This window comes from Salvelinus alpinus, chromosome 12, assembly GCF_045679555.1.
Source record: "Salvelinus alpinus chromosome 12, SLU_Salpinus.1, whole genome shotgun sequence".
Lineage (NCBI taxonomy): Eukaryota > Metazoa > Chordata > Actinopteri > Salmoniformes > Salmonidae > Salvelinus > Salvelinus alpinus.
In genome coordinates, this window is record NC_092097.1 from 19,610,610 (window position 1) to 19,637,761 (window position 27,152).

A 27,152-nucleotide genomic window follows, 5' to 3' on the forward strand; every position below is an offset into this window, starting at 1 on the left:
GCCCTATTAATATAGTCATGGAATCACTGGTCACTTTAATAATGTTTACATACTGTTTTACTCATTTCATACAGTACTGTGTGTATATACTGTATTCTAGTCAATACCATCCTATTCAACTATTGCTATATATATATATACACTATTCTATCCTACGATTGTTCAGATATACTAAATAGTCTATCCACATATTGTTCATAATGTCCATAATGTCTATACATCCCATATATATTTATACTCTGGACACCGACATTGCTCATAATGATATTTATATATTTTTTAATTCCATTATTTTACTTTTAGATTTGCGTGTATTTGTGATGTGTACGCTAAGAATTGGGAAGCACGTACAGGGAGTGAATTTAATAAATAATGGAACAGAACAAAACAAGAAACAAGTCGCGTACAGACATGAAACACAGAAACAGAGTCAATAACACCTGGGGAACGTACCAAAAGGAGTGACAGATATAGGGGAGGTAATCAGGAAGGTGATGGAGTCCAGGTGAGTCTCATGAGGCGCAGGTGCGCATAGCGATTGTGGCAGGTGTGCATAATAATGAGTAAACTGGCGACGTCGAGCGCCGGTGAGGGGGAGCAGGAGTAAACATGACAGTATTGTTGTGAATTGTTAGATATTACTGCACTGTTGGAGATAGGAAGACAAGCATTTCACTACACCTGCAATAACACCGGCTAAATATGTGTATGCGAACAATATGTTATTTGATTTTGATGTATGTAATGACAATATGTATTCTTGTGTTATGTATCCTATGCTCTTTCCAGTTTATAATGTTAAGTGAATAAACAGGACCAGAGAGAAGTATATCTCTATGTGATGTCAAATGAAAAAAATAAGGGCTGTGGGATCACTTAGAATTTATGTCATAATTAGCATTCAGACAATTATCGCTTCTGCTTCTTTAAACAATGACACCATGAGTAAAAAGGTGTTGCTCATAAAATATCACCACATAGCAGATGTGTGAGACGGTGAACGCAAAAGAAAATCTGTATCCACAGCAACAGGGGCTGATCTTGATGACAGCTCAGGGTAATGTTTCTCTCTGTCTCTGTATGAAACCGGATAACTAAATGATACAGTCCATAAACATTGCTGTGAAAAAGTCCATAACTATGTCTTTCCAGGATGATGTTTTCTGGGATGCGATCTAGCAAGACACAAGAGACAGCTATTGGAACAACACAAAACGTTCTCAGTTCAGCCTTTTGATGCGTAATCCATAAAACTTTTTGGGGTTTACTGAGATGTGCTTCTCCCATCACTATTATTAGAGAGTGAAGTGGACCTCAGACTCTTGTTATAATGAATCTGTAGAGATTCTGATTCATCTGTTTGTTTAAACAAAGACATCTAACAAGTCCTACTCAATATTCCCCTTTTTTTAATCAGCACATAGTTATACAATTGAGTTCATACTGTATGGTTTTACAAGGTATCTCTACAGTGTTTTTTATTTTACCAGGTAAGTTGACGGAGAACACATTCTCATTTACAGCAACAACCTGGGGAATAGTTACAGGGGAGAGGAGGGGGATGAATGAGCCAATTGTAAGCTGGGGATGATTAGGTGACCGTGATGGTATGAGGGACAGATTGGGAATTTAGCCAGGACACCAGGGTTAACACCCCTACTCTTACAATAAGTGCCATGGAATCTTTAGTGACCACAGAGAGTCAGGACACTCGTTTAACATCCCATCCGAAAGACAGCACCCTACACAGGGCAGGTCATTGGGATATTCTTTGGGGGACCTGAGGAACGAGTGCCTCCTACTGGCCCTCCAACACCACTTCCAGCAGCATCTGGTCTCCCATCAAGGGACCAACCCTGCTCAGCTTCAAAAGCAAGCCAGCAGTGGGATGCAGGGTGGTATGCTGCTGGCTGTAAAATTCAACAGAAATGAAAACTTCAACATTTCTATTCTCCGTAAGGAGCTTTGTGTTCATGTTGTATTCCTCAGTAATAAAGCCTCATACCAGTGATGTCCAGAGCAATGGCTCTCAAACCGGTCCTTGGGGACTCCCAGACATTTCACAGTTTTGTTGTAGCCCTGAGCTAGCTCACCTGATTCAAGTAGTCAAGGGCTTGATGATTAGTTGTCAAGTTGAATCAGGTGTGCTAGCTCTGGAATAGTTAAATACATGAACGGCTGGGGCTCCATGAGGAGAGTTTTGAGAAACACTGGTCCAGAGGGGAGTTTTACATTATCATTTGACTGCCAGCAGAACCTGCAGTGGAAATAGGATCATATTCAGTTACCAGCCATCTGCTGTGTGGAACAACAACACTGCCTGCAACACAAAACACCTCTTTATGTATGTGTATGTACCGTGCGTGTGTATGTGTGTTTGAAAAACGCCTACTGTAACGCTACATTTTTATACACCTACACCTAAACAGAGAGCTGGCTTCTGAATAGAATGGAAAACACAAACATACTTTCTTAAACAATCTGGTACAAGCTACAGTACAACTCAAAAACACAGCCTCAAAGTAAAATAAACACACAGATTATACGAGTGACTCATATACCCTGACGAAGGCTTTGATTCACGTATCTATTAATATCTGAAGTTAGTTGGACAAAGTGTGAAGAGTGTTTGAGGCAAGGACTTTGTGTTCGTGATCAGAGTGAGACAGAATGCGAGGGATCTGTATCTCTGTGTCTCCGTTCATTTTAGGTAATAGGCCCTGCAGTCATGTTGAGGCTGGGGTCCGGGCCCTGCTTAATGGCAATTAGATGTTCCTTTTAGATCGTTCGCCCAATGCCTGTCAACATTCTGTCCCTTTGGAGATCGTCTGAGTGACACCGCCTGAGAGCCTTTTCAAGTTTCAAGTTTTAATGCCACATGCACAAGTACAGTGAAATGTCTTTCTAGCAAACTCAAACTCAAAATCCAACAAAACGATAATCAATAATAATGTATTACTAGAAAAAAATGCAGTAATAAAAAATAGGAAATATGAAATACACAATAAAGTAAGCATCCTAAAAACAGGACATATTTAAAAAGTCAGTTCCAATACCATATTTACATGTGCAGGGATACTGGAGTGACGGAGGCAGATATGCACAAGGGTAAAGGGAACTAGGTGACATGATATAAGATAAACAGAGTAGCAGCAGCTTGCATGTGAGTGGGTGTGCGGGTGTGTAGAGTCAGTATAAATGTCTGCATATTATATGTGAGTGAGCAAATGATGGAGAGAGTGTTTGTGTGTGTGATGGAGTGACAGTGTGTGTGAGTGTGTAGGGCCCTGTGAGTGTGCATAGAGACAGTGTAAAGATTGAAATAAAAAGTCAGTAAGATACAAGGTTAACTCAGTCCGTGTAGCTATTTTGTTAGCTATTTATGAGTCGTATTGCTTGGGGATAAAAGCTGTTCAAAAGCCTGTTGGTTTCAGACTTGATGTGCCTGTACCTCTTGCCGTGCGAAAGCAGAGAAAATAGTCTACGGCTTGGGTGGTTGGAATCTTTGGTTAGACTCTTTTCCGGGCATTCTTTTCACACCGCCTGATATAGAGGTCCTGGATGGCAGAGTGCTCTGCCCCAGTGATGTACTGGGCTGTCCGCACAACCCTCTGTAGCGTCATGCGATCGAGGGCAGTGCTATTGACATACCAAGCAGTGCTGGACCCAGTCAATGTGGTCTCAATGGTACAGCTGTAGAACCTTTTGAGGATTTGAGGGCCCATGCCAAACTTTTTCAACCTGCTGAGGGAAAAGAGGCACTGTCGCACCTTCTTCACGACTGTGCGTGTGTTTGGACCATTTTAAGTCTTTAGTGATTTGGACACTGAGGAACTTGAAGCTGTCTACCTGCTCCACTGATGCCCTGTTGATGTGGATGGGGACGTGCTCGACAATGATCAGCTCCTTGGTCTAACTGACGATGAGGAAGAGGTTGTTGCTCCGGCACCACACTGCCAGGTCCACTCCTCCCTGTAGGCTGACTCATCATCACCGGTGACCAGGCCTACCACCGACGTGTCGTCAGCGAACTTGATAATGGTATTGGAGTTGTGTGTGGACACACAGTCATGGGTGAACAGGGACTACATGAGGGAACTAAGCACACACCCCTGTTGGGCCCCTGTGTTAAGGGTCAGCGTGGCGGAAGTGATGTTGCCCACCCTCACCACCTGGGGTCGGCCTGTCAGGAAGTCCAGGATTCAGTTGCAAAGGGAGGTGTTCAGACCCAGAGTCCTAAGCTTGCTGACGAGCTTGGAGGGGACAATGGTGTTGGACGCTGAGCTGTAGTCAATGAACAGCATTCTCACGTAAATATTCCTCTTATCTAGGAGGGTAAGGGCAGTATGAAGGGCGACTGAGATTGCGTCGTCTATGGATCTGTTGGGCGGTATGTAAATTGGAGTGGGTCTAGGGTGGCGGAGTTAATGTGTGCCATAACAAGCCTTTCAAAGCCCTTCATGATTATAGAAGTGCTCCAGGGCGGTATTCATTGTGGAATGAAGCCTTAGAGTTCTTAGAAACAGGGAGGATTGTGGTCATTTTAAAATGAAGGGATTACAGACTGGGAAAAGGAGACGTTGAAAATTACTGTGAATATACCTGCCAGTTGTTCTGCGCATGCTCTGAGAACGCGCACTGGAATACTGTCGGAGCCTGGGCCTTGCGAGTGTTGACCTGATTAAAGACCCTTCTCACGTCGGCCTCGGAGAGTGTGATCACCCAATCCTCTGGGTCGCTGACGGCCCTCACACCCGGCTCAATGTTGTTGTTCTCAAAGCATGCTTAAAATGCATTGATTTCGTCTTGTAGAGAGGCATCGTTGATCAGATCATGATTGGGTCTTCCTTTGTAACCCGTAATGGACTGTAGCCCCTGCCTCATGCGGCGGGCGTCGGAGCCTGTGTTATATGATTCCACCTTATTTCTTCATTGTCCTTTTGCTCGTTTGTTGACTATGCGGAGGTCATAACGGGCCTTCTTGTATTTATTCCTGTCTTTGGCCGTAGCATCAGGGTTGCCTACGATAGCTCTGTGTGTGGTAGCACTGTTCTTTAGTTGAGCGCCATCCTCGCTGTTAATCCAGTGCTTTTGATTGGGGAAGCAGCAAATTCTCACCGTGGGTACAACATCACCGATGTATTTTCTAATGAAGCAGGTGATGGAGGTGGATAGCTCGTCAATGTTACCGGCGGAGTCTCGAAACATATTCCAATCAGCGCTAGCAAAGCAGTCCTGTAGCATAACCTCTGATTCTGGTGACCATTTCTCAATGGCGCGAATCACGGGTACTTCCTATTTCAGCTTCTGCTTGTAAACAGGAAGCAAGAGTACAGAGTCATGATCTGATTTGATGAATGGCGGATGGGGGAGGGTCTTGTATACTTGCTTGTGGGTAGAATAGCAGTAGTCTAGAACTGTATTGCCCTTAGTGGCATTGGGAGACGTGTTGATGGAAGTTGGGCATCACGTGTCTTAGTGATGCAGAATTAAACCAGAAAGGCAGCCTCTGGGTGTAGGTTTTCCTGCTTGTTTATAGCCTTGTACAGTTCGTGAAGCGTCAGCTTGTTATTTTTCTTGTCCTGAGGGGGAATGTACACAGCAGTCACGATAAAATCTGAAAACTCCCTTGGGAGGTAGAAGGGTTGGCATTTGACCATCAGGTATTCCAAAAAGGGTGAACAGTGGGTCGACACTTCCACCACACTGGAATTAGCACACCAGTTGGAGTTGATTAAGAGGAAAACCCCTCCCCCTTCAATTTCCCCGACTCCACTGTCCTGTCCGCTCGGTGAATGGAGAAGCCATCGAGTTGAATACCCATGGGGAGTATCTTGTCCGAAAGCCATGTTTCTGAAAAGCAAAGAATATTGCAGTTCGAGAGTCTCGATGGTGGCAAATCCATCTTATAATCAAGTGACTGTACATTAGCCAGTAGAATGGAGGGAAGAGGTGGCCGGTTTTCCCTTCGCCTTAATCTCACCAGGATCCCCCCTCCCTTGCCCCTGTAACCCCGCCACTTCCTCTTGGGTAGCCCGAAAATGTAGTTGGAGTTACAGAGGAGCTTGCAAAATGGCGACCATCCAGTAAGGCACCAGTACAAGCACCAAAGGCCCTCAAACAAAGGCACAGGGGAAAGAGAAGAAGAGGAAAAATAGACAGCAAGAGAGAGGGGGAATGACCAGAAAGAAGAGAAAGAGATAGAAAATGGAGTAGAGAAAGAGGGAGATAGGGATGCATATAGAGAGAGTTTGGAGAAATGTATCAGGAGTTTATCTAACTCCACTAATGAGATATCATTATTATTTTTAATAAAACAGTCTGTTAGTCATTGTCCTTCTATAAAACTGCTTCTGCAGTCATGACTCCACTGAACCTTGTGGTGAAAAGTAGATACAACCAATCATGTCAAGGGAAGCTTTGCTCAAAACCTATTCTAAACAGTGTCCTTCATTATACTTTTGACATAAAACAACTTCCAAGCACTTACCTGATAACAGTCGACGTAGACATTCACTCTCCTTTGAGATTATATCAGAATCCTGAGCTGAATACTGTTAAAAGGCATTTCTTGTGCCCTTTTATAGGATCTATTGAAAAGGTGCCCTCCTCAGTATCTAGAAGTTCAGGGTCCAGCTCTGGTAATATCCCTACTGTGCAAATAAACAAAAACATATACAACAAATAAAAAGGGGGATATGTTGGACTAAGCATGGAAGTACATTAAGCAAGTTTTTGGATGCAAAAAACGAAGTTCGCTGAAGGACAACGAACACAACCTTTGCATATCAAAGCAGATTTAATTCTGCAAACTCCATTGAGATCACTAATATTTCTGTGTCTCTGCAGAGTACGTCTCCGTGTGCCACCTAGAAAGTGTTCTGGAGCGTCAGGCTTGGCTGGGTTCCATTAGATTTCCCCCGCGGGTCATCCATCGGCCCCAGGACGGGCGAGAGAGCGCCCAGCCCCGAGGTGATTAACGGAAGAAAGATGGCTGCGGTCCCAGCGTAAATCCAGAGGGCTTTCAGGTGGAACACAGGCGCTTGTCTACCGATGAGGAATGGGACTGAGCCTGGCCCAATCCTGCCTGGAAATCTCTCCTCTCACTACTCACTCCATTCTCACTCCATCCACTTTAAAGAACAAAGGAAGAGAAGGAGAGTGTGTAGAGCGAGGGGGAGAAATAAAGAAGAAAGAGAGTGTGAGGGAGAGAAAGAAAAGAAAGAAAGGAGCGAGTGAGTGAGACACAGGGGAAAGAAAATGGAGAGACCGAGCAAACGAGAGTGAAAGAGAGAACGGAAGAGAAAAAGAGAGAGAGAACGGAAGAGAAAGAGAGAACGGAAGAGAGAGAGCGAAAGAGAAGGAGAGCTGGGCGATCGAGAGGGAGAGAAGGAAGGAGAGCACGAGAGGAAACCTGCAAGTCCCCAGGGTAATATTAGTGAGGCCCATCTGTTGAACATCTGGACTGAGGAGCCAAACACTTCCAGCACCCTGATCAGGAAATCAGAGAGGACAGAGAGTCTCTCTGTGGCCATGATGGAGGACATAGATGAAGCGATAGATAGATATTACTACCGAGCACATGATGCATACAGGTGACTTTGAGCAAATATATGATTAGAGTAAACACATTACATGACATTTTGAGAGGAAATGTTATGTCCTTGAGATGTTTTGAGAGGTCATAACATGCAATAATATGGGACACAAGAAACAAGTAATTCAGTAATATCAGAAAATAAGAATCTTGAATGCGACCAGTAAGAAGAGTGACACCCCAAGATACAGCATCCACCACCCAGTGAGTCCAGAACACAGGGGTTCAAGAGACAGGATGACAGAAGCAGTAGTATCAGCAGCTCAGAACACCCATCTTCATTTTCATTTCCATGTCCATCCATCTGGAGTGAACTGTCATCAGGCCAGGCCACTCAGAGAGGCAATCTCTTCATTGTCAAGTTAAGAAGAAATAAAAAATTCAATCTACCTGAAGATGGGGGGGGGGAAGTACTGATACCTCTTACCTCTACCATATGAAATGTAATTTATCACATAATTGCACAGCAATAAATGCAAAGATCACTCTCTTCCTCTCTGATATGAAAGTCAACTGTGAAAGCACAGGAGTACTGATGATACTGGCGGATTGCGCCAGGTGCTGATGGTGGGGGTGAATGACCACACAGATACGTTGCCGTGTAGGCTTGGGCGGTATACAGTGTATTCCGTATACCAGGGGATTTTGAAATATCGACATTATACAACACTGCTTATAACTATAAGTGAACTATCTAAGTTGTGCCAAATCAATTATTTTCAGCTCAGTTCTCCAGCTATGCATTTGGTTAGCTAACTTGCTAGCTAAGTGACTAGCTTGCAAGAGCAAGCTTCTTGGTTACAGCAGAAACAATCAATCCCCTTCTGGATCAAGATCACTGCTGCCTAAATTATTTATCTGCATCATTTTTTTAATCTAAAAAATCTATATTTTGACGTTTGGAAAGAAATAGTGCACTTTGTGTGCACTGCTGGTAATACCATATATGGTATATAGTTCAGGAATGGTATGAAGGTATGAAAATCTGGATACCGCCCAACCCTAGTGCTGTGTCAGAGGAAAAGACCACCGTATTCAAATGGCCTGATAATTATAGCTTGGTGCTAGGAATGGGAAGTTTCTATTTAAAAAAAAAAAACATATATTATCTAAAGGTGGCATGTCACAGGAATCAATATGGCTCCCATTAAACACTGCCTCTCCACGTGCTGCTCTAAGAAAGAAGTAGCCTCTTTCTCTCTCTTCATCTCTCCTCTTCTGCATTTGCTCTGAAGCTCTTTTTTTCTCTCATTCCCAGGCGTGATCTTTAAGAAAGGACTTTAACAAGCAGAACACTCTTCTGACTCTCAAATCCCACCTCTGAGGGGAATTCCAGCTAATGAATTTTATGAGATTATTAATGAAAGACATGAGGCGCATTAATCTCTTTAGGAGATGCATACTTTAAAGCAGGGGTGGGCAAACATTTTGGCTCAAGGGACACATCGGGATATCAAAAATCAGCAGTGGGCTGCACAGATTCTTTGGGGAATGATTTGTTGGTCAAAAGATATTTGCAGGCCAGAAAAAGGACAGTTATTTGAAAACGTATAGGTCCATTATACACTATATTTACAACAGTATGTGGACACGCCTTCAAATTAGTGGAGTTGGCTCTTTCAGTCACACCCATTGCTGATAAAGAGTATAAAATTGAGCACTGTCACGTTCCTGACCTGTTTTCCCTTGTTTTTGTATTTGTTTAGTATGGTCAGGGCGTGAGTTGGGGTGGGCATTCTATGTTGTGTGTCTAGTTTGTCTGTTTCTGTGTTCAGCCTAATGTGGTTCTCAATCAGAGGCAGCTGTCAATCGTTGTCCCTGATTGAGAATCATATATAGGAGGCTTGTTTTGTTTTAGGATTTTGTGGGTGATTGTTTCCTGTCTCTGTGTTTGTGTTCTGCACCAGATAGGACTGTTTTCGGTTTTCACATTTATTGTTTTTGTTGTTTGTAGTGTTCACACATTCTTTATTAAATATGTTGAACACTAGCCGCGCTGCATTTTGGTCCTCTCCTTTACCAATGGAAGAAAACCGTTACAGAATCACCCACCAAACTAGGACCAAGCAGCGTGGAAACGGGCAGCAGCGACAGCAGCAGCAGCAGCGGGACCAGGAGAAATGGACTTGGGAGAACGTTTTGGACGGCAAGGGTTGCTACACATGGGAGGAGATCCTGGCTGGAAAGGATCGCCTCCCATGGGAACAGCTGGAGGCAGCTAGGAGAGCAGAGGCAACCGGAGAGAGGAACCTAGATTGAGCATTGAGCCAAGTGCCATGAAGCCGGCTCAACATATCTGGCCTCCAGTACGTCTCCTCGGGCCGGTGTACATGGCACCAGCCTTACGCGTGGTGTCCCCGGTTCGCCTACACAGCCCAGTGCGGGTTATTCCACCTCCCCGCATTGGTCGGGCTACGGGGAGCATGCAACCAGGTAAGGTTGGGCAGGCTCAGTGCTCAAGGGAGCCAGTACGCCTGCACGGTCCGGTATATCCGGCGCCACCTTCCCGCCCCAGCCCAGTACCTCCAGTTCCAGCACCCCGCACTCGCCTTATGGTGCGTGGCCCCACCCCAGTACCACCAGTGCCTACACCATGCACCAGGCTTCCAGTGCGTCTCCAGAGCCCTGTTCCTCCTCCACGCACTCTCCCTGCGGTGCGTGTCTCCAGCCCAGTACCTCCAGTTCCGGCACCACGCATCAAGCCTCCTGTGTGTCTCCAGAGTCCTGTACGCACTGTTCCTTCTCCCCGCACTCGCCCTGAGGTGCGTGCCCTCAGCCCGGTACCACCAGTTCCGGTACCACGCACCAGGCCTATAGTGCGCCTCGAGATTCCAGTGTGCCCTGTTCCTGCTCCCCGCACTAGCCTTGAGGTGCGTGTCTCCAGTCCGGTACCACCAGTTCCGGCACCACGCACCAGGCCTACTGTGCGCCTCAGCAGGTCAGAGTCGGCCGTCTGCCCAACGCCGCCTGCACTGCTCGTCTGCCTAGCGCCGTCTGAGCTGCTTGCCTGCCCAGCGCCATCTGAGCCATCCGTCTGCCCAGCGCCATCTGAGCCATCCGTCTGCCCAGCGCCATCTGAGCCATCCGTCTGCCCAGCGCCATCTGAGCCATCCGTCTGCCCAGCGCCATCTGAGCCATCCGTCTGCCCAGCGCCGTCTGAGCCATCCGTCTGCCCAGCGCCATCTGAGCCATCCGTCTGCCCAGCGCCGTCTGAGCCATCCGTCTGCCCAGCGCCGTCTGAGCCATCCGTCTGCCCAGCGCCGTCTGAGCCGCCCGTCTGCCCAGCGCCGTCAGAGCCGCCCGTCTGTCCCGAGCCGTCAGAGCCGTCCGTCACTCAGGAGCCGCCAGAGCCGCCAGCCAGTCAGGAGCCGCCAGAGCCGCCAGCCAGTCAGGAGCCGCCAGAGCCGCCAGCCAGTCAGGAGCCGCCAGAGCCGCCAGCCAGTCAGGAGCCGCCAGAGCCGCCAGCCAGTCAGGAGCCGCCAGAGCCGCCAGCCAGTCAGGAGCCGCCAGAGCCGCCAGCCAGTCAGGAGCTGCCAGAGCTGCCTTCCAGTCATGAGCTGCCTTCCAGTCATGAGCTGCCTTCCAGTCATGAGCTGCCCTCCAGTCATGAGCTGCCCTCCAGTCATGAGCTGCCCTCCAGTCATGAGCTGCCCTCCAGTCATGAGCTGCCCTCCAGTCATGAGCTGCCCGCCAGTCATGAGCTGCCCGCCAGTCATGAGCTGCCCCTCAGCCCGGAGCTGCCATTAGTCCGGAGCTGCCTTTCAGTCCAGAGCTGCCTCTCTGTCCGGAGCTGCCCTTCAGTCCGGAGCTGCCCCTCTGTCCTGAGCTACCTCTCTGTCCTGAGCTACCTCTCTGTCCTGAGCTACCTCTCTGTCCTGAGCTACCTCTCTGTCCTGAGCTACCTCTCTGTCCTGAGTTATCTCCTCTATTTAGGAGGGACCTTTGGGAAGGTTCCTAGACCAGGGTCGGGGGCGAGGGTCGCCACTCAAAGGACGCTAAGGAGGGGGACAAAGACAATGGTGGAGTGGTGTCCTCGTCCTGCGCCGGAGCCGCCACCGCGGACAGATGCCCACCCAGACCCTACCCTTGAGTTTTAGGGGTGCGTCCGGAGTTCGCACCTTGAGGGGTGGGTTATGTCACGTTCCTGACCTGTTTTCCCTTGTTTTTGTATTTGTTTAGTATGGTCAGGGCGTGAGTTGGGGTGGGCATTCTATGTTGTGTGTCTAGTTTGTCTGTTTCTGTGTTCAGCCTAATATGGTTCTCAATCAGAGGCAGCTGTCAATCGTTGTCCCTGATTGAGAATCATATATAGGAGGCTTGTTTTGTGTTGGGATTTTGTGGGTGATTGTTTCCTGTCTCTGTGTTTGTGTTCTGCACCAGATAGGACTGTTTTCGGTTTTCACATTTATTGTTTTTGTTGTTTGTAGTGTTCACACATTCTTTATTAAATATGTTGAACACTAGCCGCGCTGCATTTTGGTCCTCTCCTTCACCAATGGAAGAAAACCGTTAAAAGCACACAGCCATGCAATCTCCATAGATAAACATTGGCAGTAGATTGAAAGACACTGAGCTCTTCAGTAAGGCCAACGTGGCACCTTCATAGGATGCCACATTTCCAACAAGTCAGTTTGTCTAATTTCTGCCCTGCTAGAGCTGCCCCGGTCAACTCTAAGTGCTGTTTTTGTGAAGTAAAAATGTCTAGGACAAAAACGTCTCAGCCGCAAAATGGTAGGCCACACTGGCTCACAGAATGAGACCACCGAGTGCTGAAGCGCGTAGTGTTTAAAATCATATGTCCTCGGTTGCAACACTCACTACTGAGTTACAAACTGCCTCTGGAAGCAACGTTAGCACAATAACTGTTTGTCGGGAGCTTCATGAAATGGGTTTCCATGGCCGAGCAGCCGCACACAAGTCTAAGATCATCATGCGCAATGCCAAGCGTCGGCTGGAGTGGTGTAAAGCTCGCCACCATTGGACTCTGGAGCAGTGGAAACGCGTTCTCTGGAGTAATGAATCACGCTTCACCATCTGTCAGTTCGACAGACGAATCTGGGTTTGGCGGATGCCAGGAGAACGCTGCCTGTCCGAATGCATAGTGCCAACTGTAAAGTTTGGTGGAGGAGGAATAATGGTCTGGGGCTGTTTTCAATGGTTCGGGCTAGGCCCCTTAGTTCCAGTGAAGGGAAATTGTAACGCTACAGCATACAATGACATTCTAGATGATTCTGTGCTTCCAACTTTGTGGCAACAGTTTGGGGAAGGCCCTTTACTGTTTCAGCATGACAATCCCCCTCTGCACAAAGTGAGGTCCATACAGAAATGGTTTGTCGAGATCGCTGTGGAGAACTTGATTGGCCTGCAGAGAGACCTGACCCAAACCCCATCGAACAACTTTGGGATGCATTGGGAACGCCGACTGCGAGCCAGGCCTAATCACCTAACATCCGTGATGTTCAACGAGCAGGTGTCCACATACCTTTGGTCATGTAATCTAATGTTTACATACTTTCTATATAGTTTTAGACATTCAAGTGTGGCCTGAAATAATACTCCCCATGCTTTAAAAGCTGATGTGGACTCTGTGAAACTGTCCTCTCATTCTTTGATTGACAGGGAGGGATGTGGTGATGTTTCACAACGCACCCCAGACACCCATCCAGCAGTGTTTCTGTTGATGTGAGAAGTTCGGTACATTCAGTATTCATAATGGCTGGTTGGGGCTGTTTGTGCTACTGTGATTTGTGAAGGATCAATCTATCTACAGTGGGGAGAACAAGTATTTGATACACTGCCGATTTTGCAGGTTTTCCTACTTACAAAGCATGTAGAGGTCTGTAATTTTTATCATAGGTACACTTCAACTGTGAGAGACGGAATCTAAAACAAAAATCCAGAAAATCACATTGTATGATTTTTAAGTAATTCATTTGCATTTTATTGCATGACATAAGTATTTGATCACCTACCAACCAGTAAGAATTCCGGCTCTCACAGACCTGTTAGTTTTTCTTTAAGAAGCCCTCCTGTTCTCCACTCATTACCTGTATTAACTGCACCTGTTTGAACTCGTTACCTGTATAAAAGACACCTGTCCACACACTCAATCAAACAGACTCCAACCTCTCCACAATGGCCAAGACCAGAGAGCTGTGTAAGGACATCAGGGATAAATTGTAGACCTGTACAAGGCTGGGATGGGCTACAGGACAATAGGCAAGCAGCTTGGTGAGAAGGCAACAACTGTTGGCGCAATTATTAGAAAATAGAAGAAAATAGAAGAAGTTCAAGATGATGGTCAATCACCCTCGGTCTGGGGCTCCATGCAAGATCTCACCTCGTGGGGCATCAATGATCATGAGGAAGGTGAGGGATCAGCCCAGAACTACACAGCAGGACCTGGTCAATGACCTGAAGAGAGCTGGGACCACAGTCTCAAAGAAAACCATTAGTAACACACTACGCCGTCATGGATTAAAATCCTGCAGCGCACACAAGGTCCCCCTGCTCAAGCAGGCGCATGTCCAGGCCCGTCTGAAGTTTGCCAATGACCATCTGGATGATCCAGAGGAGGAATGGGAGAAGGTCATGTGGTCTGATGATTCAAAAATAGAGCTTTTTGGTCTAAACTCCACTCGCCGTGTTTGGAGGAAGAAGAAGGATGAGTACAACCCCAAGAACACCATCCCAACCGTGAAGCATGGAGGTGGAAACATCATTCTTTGGGGATGCTTTTCTGCAAAGGGGACAGGACGACTGCACCGTATTGAGGGGAGGATGGATGGGGCCATGTATTGCGAGATCTTAGCCAACAACCTCCTTCCCTCAGTAAGAGCATTGAAGATGGGTCGTGGCTGGGTCTTCCAGCATGACAACGACACGAAGCACACAGCCATGGCAACTAAGGAGTGGCTCCGTAAGAAGCATCTCAAGGTCCTGGAGTGGCCTAGCCAGTCTCCAGACCTGAACCCAATAGAAAATCTTTGGAGGGAGCTGAAAGTCCGTATTGCCCAGCGACAGCCCCGAAACCTGAAGGATCTGGAGAAGATCTGTAGGGAGGAGTGGGCCAAAATCCCTGCTGCAGTGTGTGCAAACCTAGTCAAGAACTACAGGAAACGTATGATCTCTGTAATTGCAAACAAAGGTTTCTGTACCAAATATTAAGTTCTGCTTTTCTGATGTATCAAATACTTATGTCATGCAATAAAATGCAAATTAATTACTTAAAAATCATACAATGTGATTTTCGGGATTTTTGTTTTATATTCCGTCTCTCACAGTTGAAGTGTACCTATGATAAAAATTACAGACCTCTACATGCTTTGTAAGTAGGAAAATCTGCAAAATCAGCAGTGTATCAAATACTTGTTCTCCCCACTGTAAATTTCACTATAGCTGTGACAATTGACTGTGGTGTGACATTGACCATCACACTTTTTCACTGCAGATTCAGCATTGGGTGACTGGCAGTGATCTGCATGCATTACTTTAGTACAAAAACAAAAATGGTCAGAGCGAGAGAGACAGAGAGAGAGAGCGCGAGAGAGAGGGATAGTGCGAGAGAGAGAGAGAGAGAGAGAGAGATGGACAGCGGGAGAAGGCATTGAAGTTTAAACAGCCTCCCCAGAAGTAAGACAAATTGGGCAGTGCAGCCAACTCCACAGCCCTTGTCCCCATCTCTCAGGGGAGGAAGCCAACATCTCCCAAGCATTAAAGTGGAAAAACCAATGCCACTGTGAGAATTTAATGAGGAGGGCTCATACTGCTCTCTACTCTCAGGCCTGCCGCTGACTCTGTGACACAACACTTCATGGCATGTGGTGATTTTCTCTCTTTTTTATTTTCTATCTCTTTTTTTTTTTTTTACTTTGCCAGGGAAATGGGAGTGGATATCAAGGCTGTAACCTGCCAAGACCTCTCAGTCACCCTAGTGCAACACTAATGCATTTGGACAGTGGAAAGGGCATGCCACATCCCTGTGACTATTATTCTCTAGGAGCAGGCAGACATTACACAGTTTATCAACCTCTCTAAAATGCAACACCTATGAGAAACAAGTGGGGCAATGAAAGGAAACAATTATCCTGGTTCGGTCCACTGACAAATAGCAGCAGGAGTGAGGCATTATTTTTTTTAAAACATTATTATTTCAGCTCACCAGTAGCCTCTATTCCATTCTACTGTATTCTTTTCAGGCAAAAGTGTTCGCTGTTTTAACTTCATTACAGCCTTGCCCCTCCAACACATAGTTGTTAATGGAGAAAGGCTAAAGTTAAGTTGCTAAAGCTTTCCCAAAAGAGTCTAGCCTTACTCAGAGCAGAAATTGGCATCGCAGCAAATTTGTGTTTGCTTTGTAAATATTTGATGGAGGTACAAATCATGAGTGATTGGACAATTGGAGTGAGAGCCTTGACTTTGTTTTGGAACTGCCAGTGCAAGGGTGTAAAAAGGTCCAGAATCGATGAAGGGGGTGAAAATAAGAATTTATTTAAAGAGAGGCAGGAAGATATGCAGGCTAGGAGGCGAGGGGTTCGGCGAAAGAGGGAACGGTGATGGATGAAGTTTAGCACTCTCTCACCAAGGGTCTGATAGAGTGGCCGAACAAACACTGTGAATTAATGACAGTGATAATCCAAAGTAAGCACATTGGGAAACTGACTGAGCTTCGTATAAACAATTTCAGACTTTCCCCCCCCTCAATGTTATCTTAAAATAAAAGTGAAAAAGTAAAACAAAAACGGTCCCAATACAGAAAAAATACATCTAATGTTCCAGTTCAAATGTGCCATGAGTCACACTGTACGGTAATGAAACCAAAGGTATGTATTTAGTCATTAGCATCCCAGACAGAAGGTCATCATTCAAAATGATATCTTTAAGTATCCTCAGCAGTTTGCATCTTGATGCTGACATTGAGGCTAATGCTGAATCTTAATTATTAATTGTTTATTGCATTAATGTATCCAATTGCTAATACCACACATCATTGAGCACTCAACCCCCACACATAACCACACAGACCGTTGTGTGTGTCCTTGCTGAGTCTATACTTAGCATTCCATGGTTGCTAGAGCAGCGGTAACAGAGGATCACTTGACAACCTCACAGGAAAAAATGCATTTAACTTCATCGGCACTGGCTTGAGCTGCTTAATTTGTTATTAATGTCTCCTCCATGGCTACAGAAACATGCTAATTGTGACTACAGAGTAAGGTAGAGACAGAGAGAGACAAGGCTGAGACTGAAAACTCAGAAGTGGGATAATAAACAGAGGACCAAACAGTGTTATATTATAAGGTTGTATAAGTCTACTACTACTCACATGTGAAACCCATTATAATTAGAAATGTGATATTGCCCAATTCAGAGGTGCTGTACGAGTGAATATGAGTGATAAAATGTCTCTTGACACCAAGAAACATTCTGAACTTTACACTGTGGTTTATAATCGCAAATCATTATTCATACAAATAATTTGGAAAACTATGAGAAAAAGGTTGCAGTCTTTCTAATTACATTTTTAAATAATCACTGTATGTCTAATAAATCACTGTGTGTTTATTTCATGAAAATAACTCAAAATATACATATATATTAATAATTAATTTCCCTTAGCCTCCTTTTTCCATTACAATGTTCAGTCTCACCGTGTGGGCGTTTTGATACAAATGTAAATATATTTCAACAATGGGTTGGTCAAAACAAGCATTGTGATTGGTTGAGACACATTCTAAGCCATACTAAAAAATCTGTTAAGCACGGCTAGCCTGGGACGAAAAAAAATGCCATTTTGTTTTCTGTTCCATATGAAAAATCCTTGCGCATCCACTGTCCCATCAGCCCAGCCAGCCAATTCATTACCTTGATCTCCACTGTAAAAAGCATCTAGACATTATTTCCTCTTGCTTCCAGCCTAACATTTGGTTTGCAACAATAGGGGTTTGTACCAACGTTGCTGTCTGTCTCTCGACATTTGCAACAGTGTTTCAATATTGAAATTCAATCTCCACTATCCTATTGAGAACGTGTCAGGGCGAGATGGACTTTTCTCAGACAGTTGAAATCAAGAATCAGCATAATTTTTATAGATATATACAAAGGAATGTTAATAGAAAAACAGGTCAAACGAAATGAAATGCAGCTACTTTGCTGTTACTCTGGCTGCATGATTTGACATGACTGTGTTAGCCATATTTGGCTAGCTAGCTAGCAATGGATAAGAGCATTGCCAAACAGCATGGCAACGGAACATTTAGAATGAACAACTGGGTCGCGTCCATAGATATAGAACAAAAAGACTTCACGACTGGCAACCTAACCGATAGAATGAACGGCCGGCTTGGCTAGCAACCATAGTGTGGGGACTAGGCCTATATTTTTGTTGAGGGATAAAATAGTAGCCTATGAATACATTTATCAAAATCAAGTTTTTTATTTATTTGGTAATCCATTGTAGAAAAGCAACTGTACACTCGAGGTTGCGCAAAACGACCTTTTTAGCACGGCTGTGCTGATTTACGGTTCTCGGCTTTGCCTTGTACCTATGACCGCAGCACAGCCGTGCTAAAAAAGTAGTTTCGCACAGCCTTTCGTGTACAATTGCTTTATTACATACACAGCCTTGATTGCAAAAAAAAAGATGACTGGTCAGAATAATCAGATCAGATTGTGATGTCATGCTGTGGGCCAGAAGTCCATCCAACTGAACAGTCTGAAATTCCAGGCGTTTTATTTCAGAAAGCTCTTACACTAAAAGGGTATTATCATAATTTTCAGTGTTATTTCGACCTCACAGTGAAGAAATATCTTATTTTTTTGGAGGAATATCATGTTTTTGACTGCACTGCCCCTTTAAAACGTTCAATGTCGAACTACCCTGGATCACAAAAAAAGTGAAGAGGAAGTGAAGACGAACGGAGTGAAAGGAGACTCACTGTTCAAAGAGGCTAAGAAATCAATATGAGATATTTGAAGACAAATCAAATATGTTGCAATGGATTGTCTGCACTCAATAGAGGACTTACAGCTAAATGGCTTGATAGAGAACATAAGAGCTGTAACGTGTGTGGGTTTCTGTCAAAGCAACTGTAGAGACTGAAAATCTATCACTAGGCAAACACCATACAACTAACAAAGCTCAAATCAAGCTATTCCATTCCATTTGTTTGTGATGAAACCCCACTTTTCATCTATCAAACAACAACAATCAAATATGTAAAAATAAACAGATAATCAGACTTCACCTCCTCACCCGACAGCCTGTCAGTCCTGGGAGTTTTAACACTGACCAATCCACGGAACTGACATCCTCCCTGGCACCACTCCGCTCCCCAGGCTCCAGGGACAGGCAGCCTGGCAGGCAGCGTTACCGGCACAGAGGGGGTGAGAGTTTAACCCTCTCTCTGTCTCACCACCTCCCCCCTCTCTCCCTCTCATAGCAGGCATCACATGGTGAGCTGGGCTGTCCATTACATTTAGAGGCCTGCATGCACCCCAGGTCTGATAAGAGCAGTGACAGGGTTTCGGGGAATGGGAGGAGGAGTGTATGGCCTGTCAGTAGTACATCCTCTGGTCTCTAAACAGTTCCTGTTACGCCCTCTGGTCTCCCGTCTTCACCCCATCCCTGTTCAACCTGGGGGGGTGTTTGTGACAGTACTGCTAGGAGAGAGGTAACTCTCTGCAGGTTGCTGTCACCTCTACTGCAGCCCGACATTCAGCGCTCCAAAAGGACATTGGAAATGCTACGACTTGCCTTTTCTAAACCTCTAATCTGCCTCTCTGGTAAACAGGGTAAGCGTACTTGAATTGAAGATAAGTATGTGCAGCAAGGTCTAAATCATTACTTGACATGTGCGCAATTAACTCTTGCTATTATCTTGCATTTCCCTTTGTCACCTTCATCACCCATTGTGAGGAAAATATTTTGACCATTGTTACTAATCCATGTATTAGAATACATGGGATACAGTACAATACAATTATATGAAAGCATTACAGGCAGTATATTCCAAGCACTTCAAATTAAACATAAGCAAGATGTGTGATTGAAAAAGTATCTACTTCAATGCATGTTGTGGGATAATGGACACCCTGCATCTAACAGCGGGAGATGTGCTTCTCACAGAGAGAGAGAGAGAGAGAGGGCTGGGCAGGAAACACGCTAACTGAACCGGAGCACACTGGAAGCAATCAGAACGAGCCCACAAAAAGAGAGGGAGAACAGAAAAAGCGGAGAAAGAGAGAGAGATTGTTTCAAAGCAGCAAAGGGCAGACCGGTGAATAATTCCAGTACTTTGAAGGAAATTATGGGAAACTCCCACCCCTTCCAATTGAAAATAATCCAGTGAAGACTTGATTAAAACAATGAGCTGGAACAATAGAAAAGGCGACGCCAAAGCCCACTGTTGAATGAAGCAGCTTTTATTTTCAGCAGTCCATTAAGCCCAAAAGCTATGGCAGGAAAAAGGGAAGGCAGCCCGGAATCTTCCCAGCACGGACTGCGTTTCCCAGCAGCTCACTGGGCTTCGGAATTTATGAGGCGAAAAACTGATGAGAGACAGATTAAACAACGGGAATGCCTAACTCAGCAGAAATGCTGATGAAAACTGTGAACACAGATTTTCAATGATATATTATTCAAATGATCATTATTATTATGAGTATTGTGAAAATATTAATTTGTAGTAATACTAGCATTAATAATTGCCCTAATGTTGTAAATAACAGCATGAGTACCAGAAAGCTAATTCTAAGATAACTCCAATAAACACAACACATTGCAGTGTGCTGTCGTATAGTTCAGCATCTCTCTCCACAACCCACACTTTCCTCAAGAACCCTGTACAAAATCACTAAGCAACTGCAACATGACAGCGTCCCACGCAGTTAACTGTCTGCTTCCCCCCATATCTTTTAATCAATCTATTAGGGGGAGCTTGGCGACGATGACAGGCCCAGAGACTGATAAAGTGACCTGGCGGACATTTGAGCTGCTCCGGTTTGTGCGTGAGGCAGATAATAGCCAGCGCTGGTAGAGATGATGATGATGATAATGTTGCTACTGAGGCCAAGAGTATATCCAATCTTCCCTAAATGTCAACCTTTACTATTGTACGCTGTAACTCTGAATTTAAGGCACAGCCTGCTCAGATAGAATGAAATAATGTGTTTATTATCCTATCAGGCTCAAACAATTGCACTCTCCCCAGATGACAATGAAGGGAAGGTAAATAATAATAAATAAATAAATAAAAAGGAGAGGAAAATGAAAAGATGTGCTGGCTAAGGAGCTTCTCATAAGATTACAATGACTGTTCTGTTCTGCTTGTTCTGTCAACAACATACATTCACTTCACAGACATGGGGACTGATCGAAGGCCAAACAGATCTCTTTCCCTCTCTCCCGTCTTTCCTCCTAGTCGCTCTGGTCTGAATGGTGGAGAGGTGAATGACAAGGCGATGTGTTCTGTCTTTCATTACCAGCCTGGCTGTGACTGGACTCATAGTACCCTCACATCCAGACTGGAGATAGGAGCTGGTGCTCTGTGGCAGGAGACACCCCGCAGTGATATTCAGCACTATATATATTATATCCCAAACAGATGCTTTGGCATCCCCAATACACAGTAAGAAAACAGACTATTTCGGGAGACTGAAGAGTGCAGCAGCCTCTTTCACAGAAACATGACAAGAATAATAAAGTTGCTATTTTGTCCGTCTGTCTACAGTGTTCAGCTGTATTGTTGGAAGACCTGACGCTGAAGGAGACCATTGTAAACAGTTAAAGCACTTTTAATGAGCAGGGGGTAAAGATCACAGTTTGTTAAAAAAATATTTTTAAAATATTACAGTTCTATAAACTAATTAATAATGAGGCTAGCTATACAAAACAGAAAATATTGGTGATCAAATACAAAATCGTATATTCTCAAACTTTTAGTCATTTGGTGTCTCTTTCACTCTCTTACTATAACTTCACAGCCATAACAAAAAACTATCACTTATAAACTTCACAGTCATAACTAAAAACTATCACTTTAGTCATACAACTGCTTGCGGCATCTGCTGCACATGATACAGTACATCATAGAAGTGATCACACTCTGCTTTTCTCTCCGGGTACTACTAACCGGTCTCACTCAAACCCCTAGTGCAGCCTACAGCAGGCTGATACCTTGAAGTTTGGCACACTGCACACCAGCAGAGAGAGATAGAGAGAGAGAGAGTCCCAGTCCTTGGGGAGTGTATTTGCCCTTCTGTGACCTGTTCCTCAAGCCTTCATCAATCCTCTAATGATAAATCAAGTATGAAATGTTGATTTTTCAGTAAAGTAACCTACGTTTTGTTTCATCGCAGACAAACGGTACAAACCAGGGGTGATTCATTATATTTGGTTTTGGATTTGCAAAGAGCACACAGCACAGTAATAGATTATTACTTTCACATTTTAGAATGAGATAAAATATGACAAGTTAATCAAACACACAGAGAGATAAAGAGAGAGGGAGCGGAGAGAGAGTGAGAGACACACACAATGTATTTCTACATGTAAATTAGCATGAAAAGGTTATAGTTTGCTTATTCACTTCATGCATCACCTGTAGCTGGATACTAGGCATTCGATTACATAATATCTCTTCAGAGTGTAAAGGAATGCAATTGCATATCTAGGATACATGGGAATTACAATGTGTGTATTGGCTTCCAAATACCGGCACAAGACGCAATGTGTAATGCATCTCATTCAAATGTAATAGTTGATCGTTTGATTTAGCAAAAAAATAAACACAACTATTGGATTTGTGTTGCGGATTCCAGGAGCGTCCATCGCAGCGCCTTCACATCTAGGGACTGTCAAGCAGGCAACAAAGACATGTTTCTTGGACCTGGTGTAATGATGATCAAATTCTAAAAGCTTGAGGAAACTCCAGCTCAAGGTCACCCAAATTAAAATTCTACTAAAACAGCCATAGGGACAGCGGTGCGAATCCTCTAAGCGCCCGTGCGATATATAGCCTATAGCCTATATATTAGTCCCAAATCACAAGGAACTGTATTCGTCTGAGCATAGTCAAATATTGACAATTATTTATAGGAATGTTTCTATTTACCATTCCAAATGACGAAGCTCCGTGAGCAACATTTCCATTGATGCAGGCAGTCATTTTTCTCAAATTTTCTTTGCCAAGTCAGAACGGAGTTTGTGAACATTGCGCCAAGACTCAAATATGTTTTAATTCAGTACCGGCGTCAAATGGACGACACATTTGGGTAGCCTATTTATTTGTGTCAATTACCTGCTGTTACTGCGCGCTAACGATTACCGTTTTATATGCGTTATGGGTTTATGCATAACCTTGTAGTTAGACGCAATTGGAATGTGATATAATAGGCTATACAACGATAAATTTACATGTTTTCAATGCCGTTGATTTGCCTTTCCGCACTGTTGCAGCACGGTTTGGAGATAACGGGTCCGTTGCATTGGCGCTCCGCGCTGTCAATTATCAAGGCTATTTCTGAGGATTGCAATTCTTTTCAGATCGTTGTTGCAAAAATAAACTATATTGTTTATAGGCTATACTAATTATTATCATGAGCTTTCCTGTTGGTATAGCCTACCGAATACCCCGCCGCGTGTTAATCTGGGGATAAAGTGGAAGGGAGTTTCACCACCTTTGGATAGGCTGTATAGCCTACTAGAGATGTATTAGATTCACGAAAAAATTGCAATGGAAAAGCAAATACTTTTGCGAGAGAAATATATATTTCCATAATCCCAAATGGTATCGTGGATCGTGGCTGTTGTCTGATTGAATGTGTAGCCTAGCATACAGCCTAATTATTTAAAAAATCGCAAGGAACAAATTGGCACAAAATTATGTGATAGGCTACTGCACACCATGTCATCATTACATTACATTAATATTCCACTCGTGTATGAGCCGAGTTTAGTCATATTGCACTAATGTTTCCTAGCCCATGACTTCTCAAGTCATGAAAATCACCAAGCTTGGAAAAGAGGAGAGATGTGACTTCGAAAAACTTACCAGGATGACAGTCAGCCCAAAAGAGCACGAAGGCAGACAAAATGAAAGACAAGATCCACCAGCAACACGATTGCAGTAGCCTCCGCATGACAAAATGAACATCGAGAGCAAAAAGGGCAACTGTTGAGTTATCCGTCTGATCAAAAAATCAATGTCCGCTGCGTAAAAGCAGCGCAAATGCTGCTAAATGTAGGCTAGTGACTGTTCAGTGAAATTCAGTGCGGATCTGGAACGTCCAGAAAATAGTATTTACTTCTCAAAACCTCCTTCCAAACAGCTTCTTGATACTCCCAAAAAAAAACATGTCAGTTAGTAGAGATATAGCTTTCGGGCTTCAATCAGTTCATTTATCAAGGATAGAATAGATAGGAGCAGAGGACGCTAGTGGCAGTAGTCCATGCAGCGGAGAGCTGCAGCGGTCCTGCTGGCGAAAACAGAGAGGGAATAGTTGGAGCGGCACTGGAAGTGTTCCATTCCTCCATCCAGGAAGTAGCGTGTGTGCCAAAGTCTGGCAGAGACTTTAAAACAGGCTTGGGAGAAAAGGCGAGGAGAGGAGGGAGAGAGGTGCAGAGAGAGAGAGAGAGAGAGAGAGAGAGAGAGAGATGCAGAGCTCAATCCTCCGGATCCTAGCGCCGGGGAGTATTAATTATTAAAGCAATAGTATACAGTTTAAATGTAAATGCCCACTGTAGAAATCCACATTTTCGACCCGGCCCATGATGTTGAACAACGATTTAAGTCAACAAGTTATAATTTTAGTCAAAGTATGATACATTCCCACTTCTGTGCTAATCCGTGTGAAAGAGGTGTCTTTTCCTATGATACCATCCTGATTCTTCACTGACATTTTCAACCTCTCCCTGACCCAGTCTGTAATACCAACATGTTTCAAGCAGACCACCATAATCCCTATGCCCAAGAACGCCAAAGTAACCTGCCTAAATGACTACTGCCCCGTAGCACTCACATCTGTAGCCATGAAATGCTCGCATACCACCCCAACAGATCCACAGATGACGCAATCTCCATTGCACTCCACACTGCCCTTTTCCACCTGGAGAAAATGAACACCTATGTGAGAATGCTGTTCATTGACTACAGCTCAGCGTTCAACACCATAATGAACCTCCAAGCTCATCACTAAGCTAAGGACACTGGGACTGAACACCTCCCTCTGCAACTGGATCCTGGACTTCCTGCCAGGCTGCCCCCAGGTGGTAACACATCTGCCACGCTGATCCTCAACACGGGGGCCCCTCAGAGGTGCGTGGTCAGTCCCCTCCTGTACTCCCTGTTCACTCATGACTGCACGGCCAGGCTCGACTCCAACACCATCATTAAGATTGCCGATGACGCAACAGTGATCACCGACACCGTTGCAACAGTGATCACCGTTGCCTGATCACCGACAACAATGAGACAGCCTATAGGGAGGAGGTCAGAGACCTGACCGTGTGGTGCAAGAACAACAACCTCTTCCTCAACGTAACCAAGACTAAGGAGATTATTGTGGACTACATGAAAAGGAGGACCGAGCACGCCCCATTCTCATTGACGGGGCTGTAGTGGAGCAGGTTGAGAGCTTCAAGTTCCATGGCGTCCACATCACCAACAAACTAACACGGTCCAAACACACCAAGACAGTCGTGAAGAGGGCACGACAAAACATATTCCCCCTCAGGAGACTGAAAAGATTTGTCATGCGTCCTCAGATCCTCAAAAGGTTTTACAGCTGCACCATCGAGAGCATCCTAACGGGTTGCATCACTCCCTGGGATGGCAACTGCTCAACCTCCGACCACAAGGTCTACAGAGGGTAGTGCATACAGCCCAGTACATCACCGGGGCCAAGCTCCCTGCCATCCAGGACCTCTGTACCAGGCGGTGTCAGAGGAAGAACCTAAAAACTGTCAAAGACTCCAGCCACCCTAGTCAGAGACTGTACTCTCTGCTACCGCTAGGCAAATGGTACCGGAGCGCCATGTATAGGTCCAAGAGGCTTCTAAACAGCTTCTACCCCCAAGCCATAAGGCTCCTGAACATCTAATCAAATGGCTACCCAGACCATTTGCATTGCTACCCCCCCCCCCCCCCCCCCACCCCCCTTCTACGCTGCTGCTACTCTCTATTATCTATGCATAGTCACTTTAATAAATCTACCTACATGTACATATTACCTCAATTACCTCGACACCGGTGGCCCTGCACGTTGACTCTGTACCGGTACCCCCTGTATATAGCTCCGCTATTGTTATTTACTGCTGCTCTTTAATTATTTGTTATTCTTATCTCTTACTTTTTTTTGTATTTTCTTAAAACTCCATTGTTGGTTAAGGTCTTGTAAGTAAGCATTTCACTGTAAGATCTACACCTGTTGTATTCGCGCATGTGACAATTAACATTTGATTTGATTTGAGCAGGGGAGGGTGTTGCGGGCATATGTTTGGGGACATCTTTGTCTCCCTGCATTTGCACCAGAAGATTGGGGAAGTGTACAAGTTCTCCCTGGAAATCATTCTTGAAAAGCAAAAAAAAATTCTGGAAAGACCGGAATGCTGTTATCATATCACACACTGTGTTGTCCTGTCCCTGCAGTTTAACTTTCAGTTTATGTGATGGAATGGCTGTCAAAAATGCAACTGTTTCCATCTTCTCATCATCTCCAAAAACTCAGAAAACTGAGTTGCCTTGTCACTCTTTTGCTCTAATAAGAAAGCTTTGATTTCCTCACGAATTGCCAGAAAACGTTCCAAAACCCTGCCTTTGTTGAGCCATCTGACATTGTTGTGCAGTAGTAAGTCATCAAAACTAGCATTGGCCTCTGTCAGAAAGCCTCGTAGCAGGTGGTGTTGTAGGGAAGATGTTGCTCTCAAAAAGTTTATCAGTTTCATCATCGTTGTTATGACCTACTATTTTCCCAGACTGGCATACAGGACAGATTGATGGATGATGCAGTCAGATGATGCCAGGTCATGGTAGTCCTCTTTCAAACGTGCAACCAGTCTCCTCCCTCTTCCTGTCATGGCTGGAGCTCCATCTGTGGTGATGGAGGCCACTAACTTCAGATCTCTCCCCCTTCTTGTCAGCATCCCTTTGATGGCTTCATGGATATCCTCTCCTCGTGTGTATGCTTCTAGATGTGTTAAGCCACACAGCTCCTCACAGAATACCTCCTTTGTTTCATTATAAAACATGACAAATACCAGACGCTGGGCATTATCAGTATTATCTGTTGATTCATCCACAGCTAATGAAATGCATGGTGCCTTCTGAATTGCCTCATCAAGTTGTGAAGTTACATCTTCAGATAATATTTCATTTCTCCTCATTGCAGTGGAATTTGACAGTGGGATCTGTTTGATCTTTTCCCTGAGCTCATCTTTTTGTTTACCTTCAAGCAAGGTGTCAACAACTTCACACATGCGTTATTTTACCGTCTCAGCATCATAAAATGTTTTTTTGTGTTTTCCCAATTCTCAGTGAACACTCCACTGCACATTGTT

General features: G+C 44.7%; 1 protein-coding gene across 2 annotated transcripts in view; it reads right to left on the minus strand.

The window, feature by feature from the left end:
* The window catches only part of LOC139535651 (receptor-type tyrosine-protein phosphatase gamma-like), a 312,527-nt gene extending 288,364 nt beyond the window's left edge, over positions 1-24,163 (minus strand). For both annotated transcript variants that reach the window (XM_071335271.1, XM_071335272.1), the window contains exon 1: positions 23,650-24,163. In XM_071335271.1, the coding sequence (XP_071191372.1) occupies positions 23,650-23,737 (88 nt within the window). In that variant the 5' untranslated portion in view covers positions 23,738-24,163. The remainder of the gene's footprint in view (positions 1-23,649) is intronic.
* Positions 24,164-27,152: the final 2,989 nt, after the last annotated feature.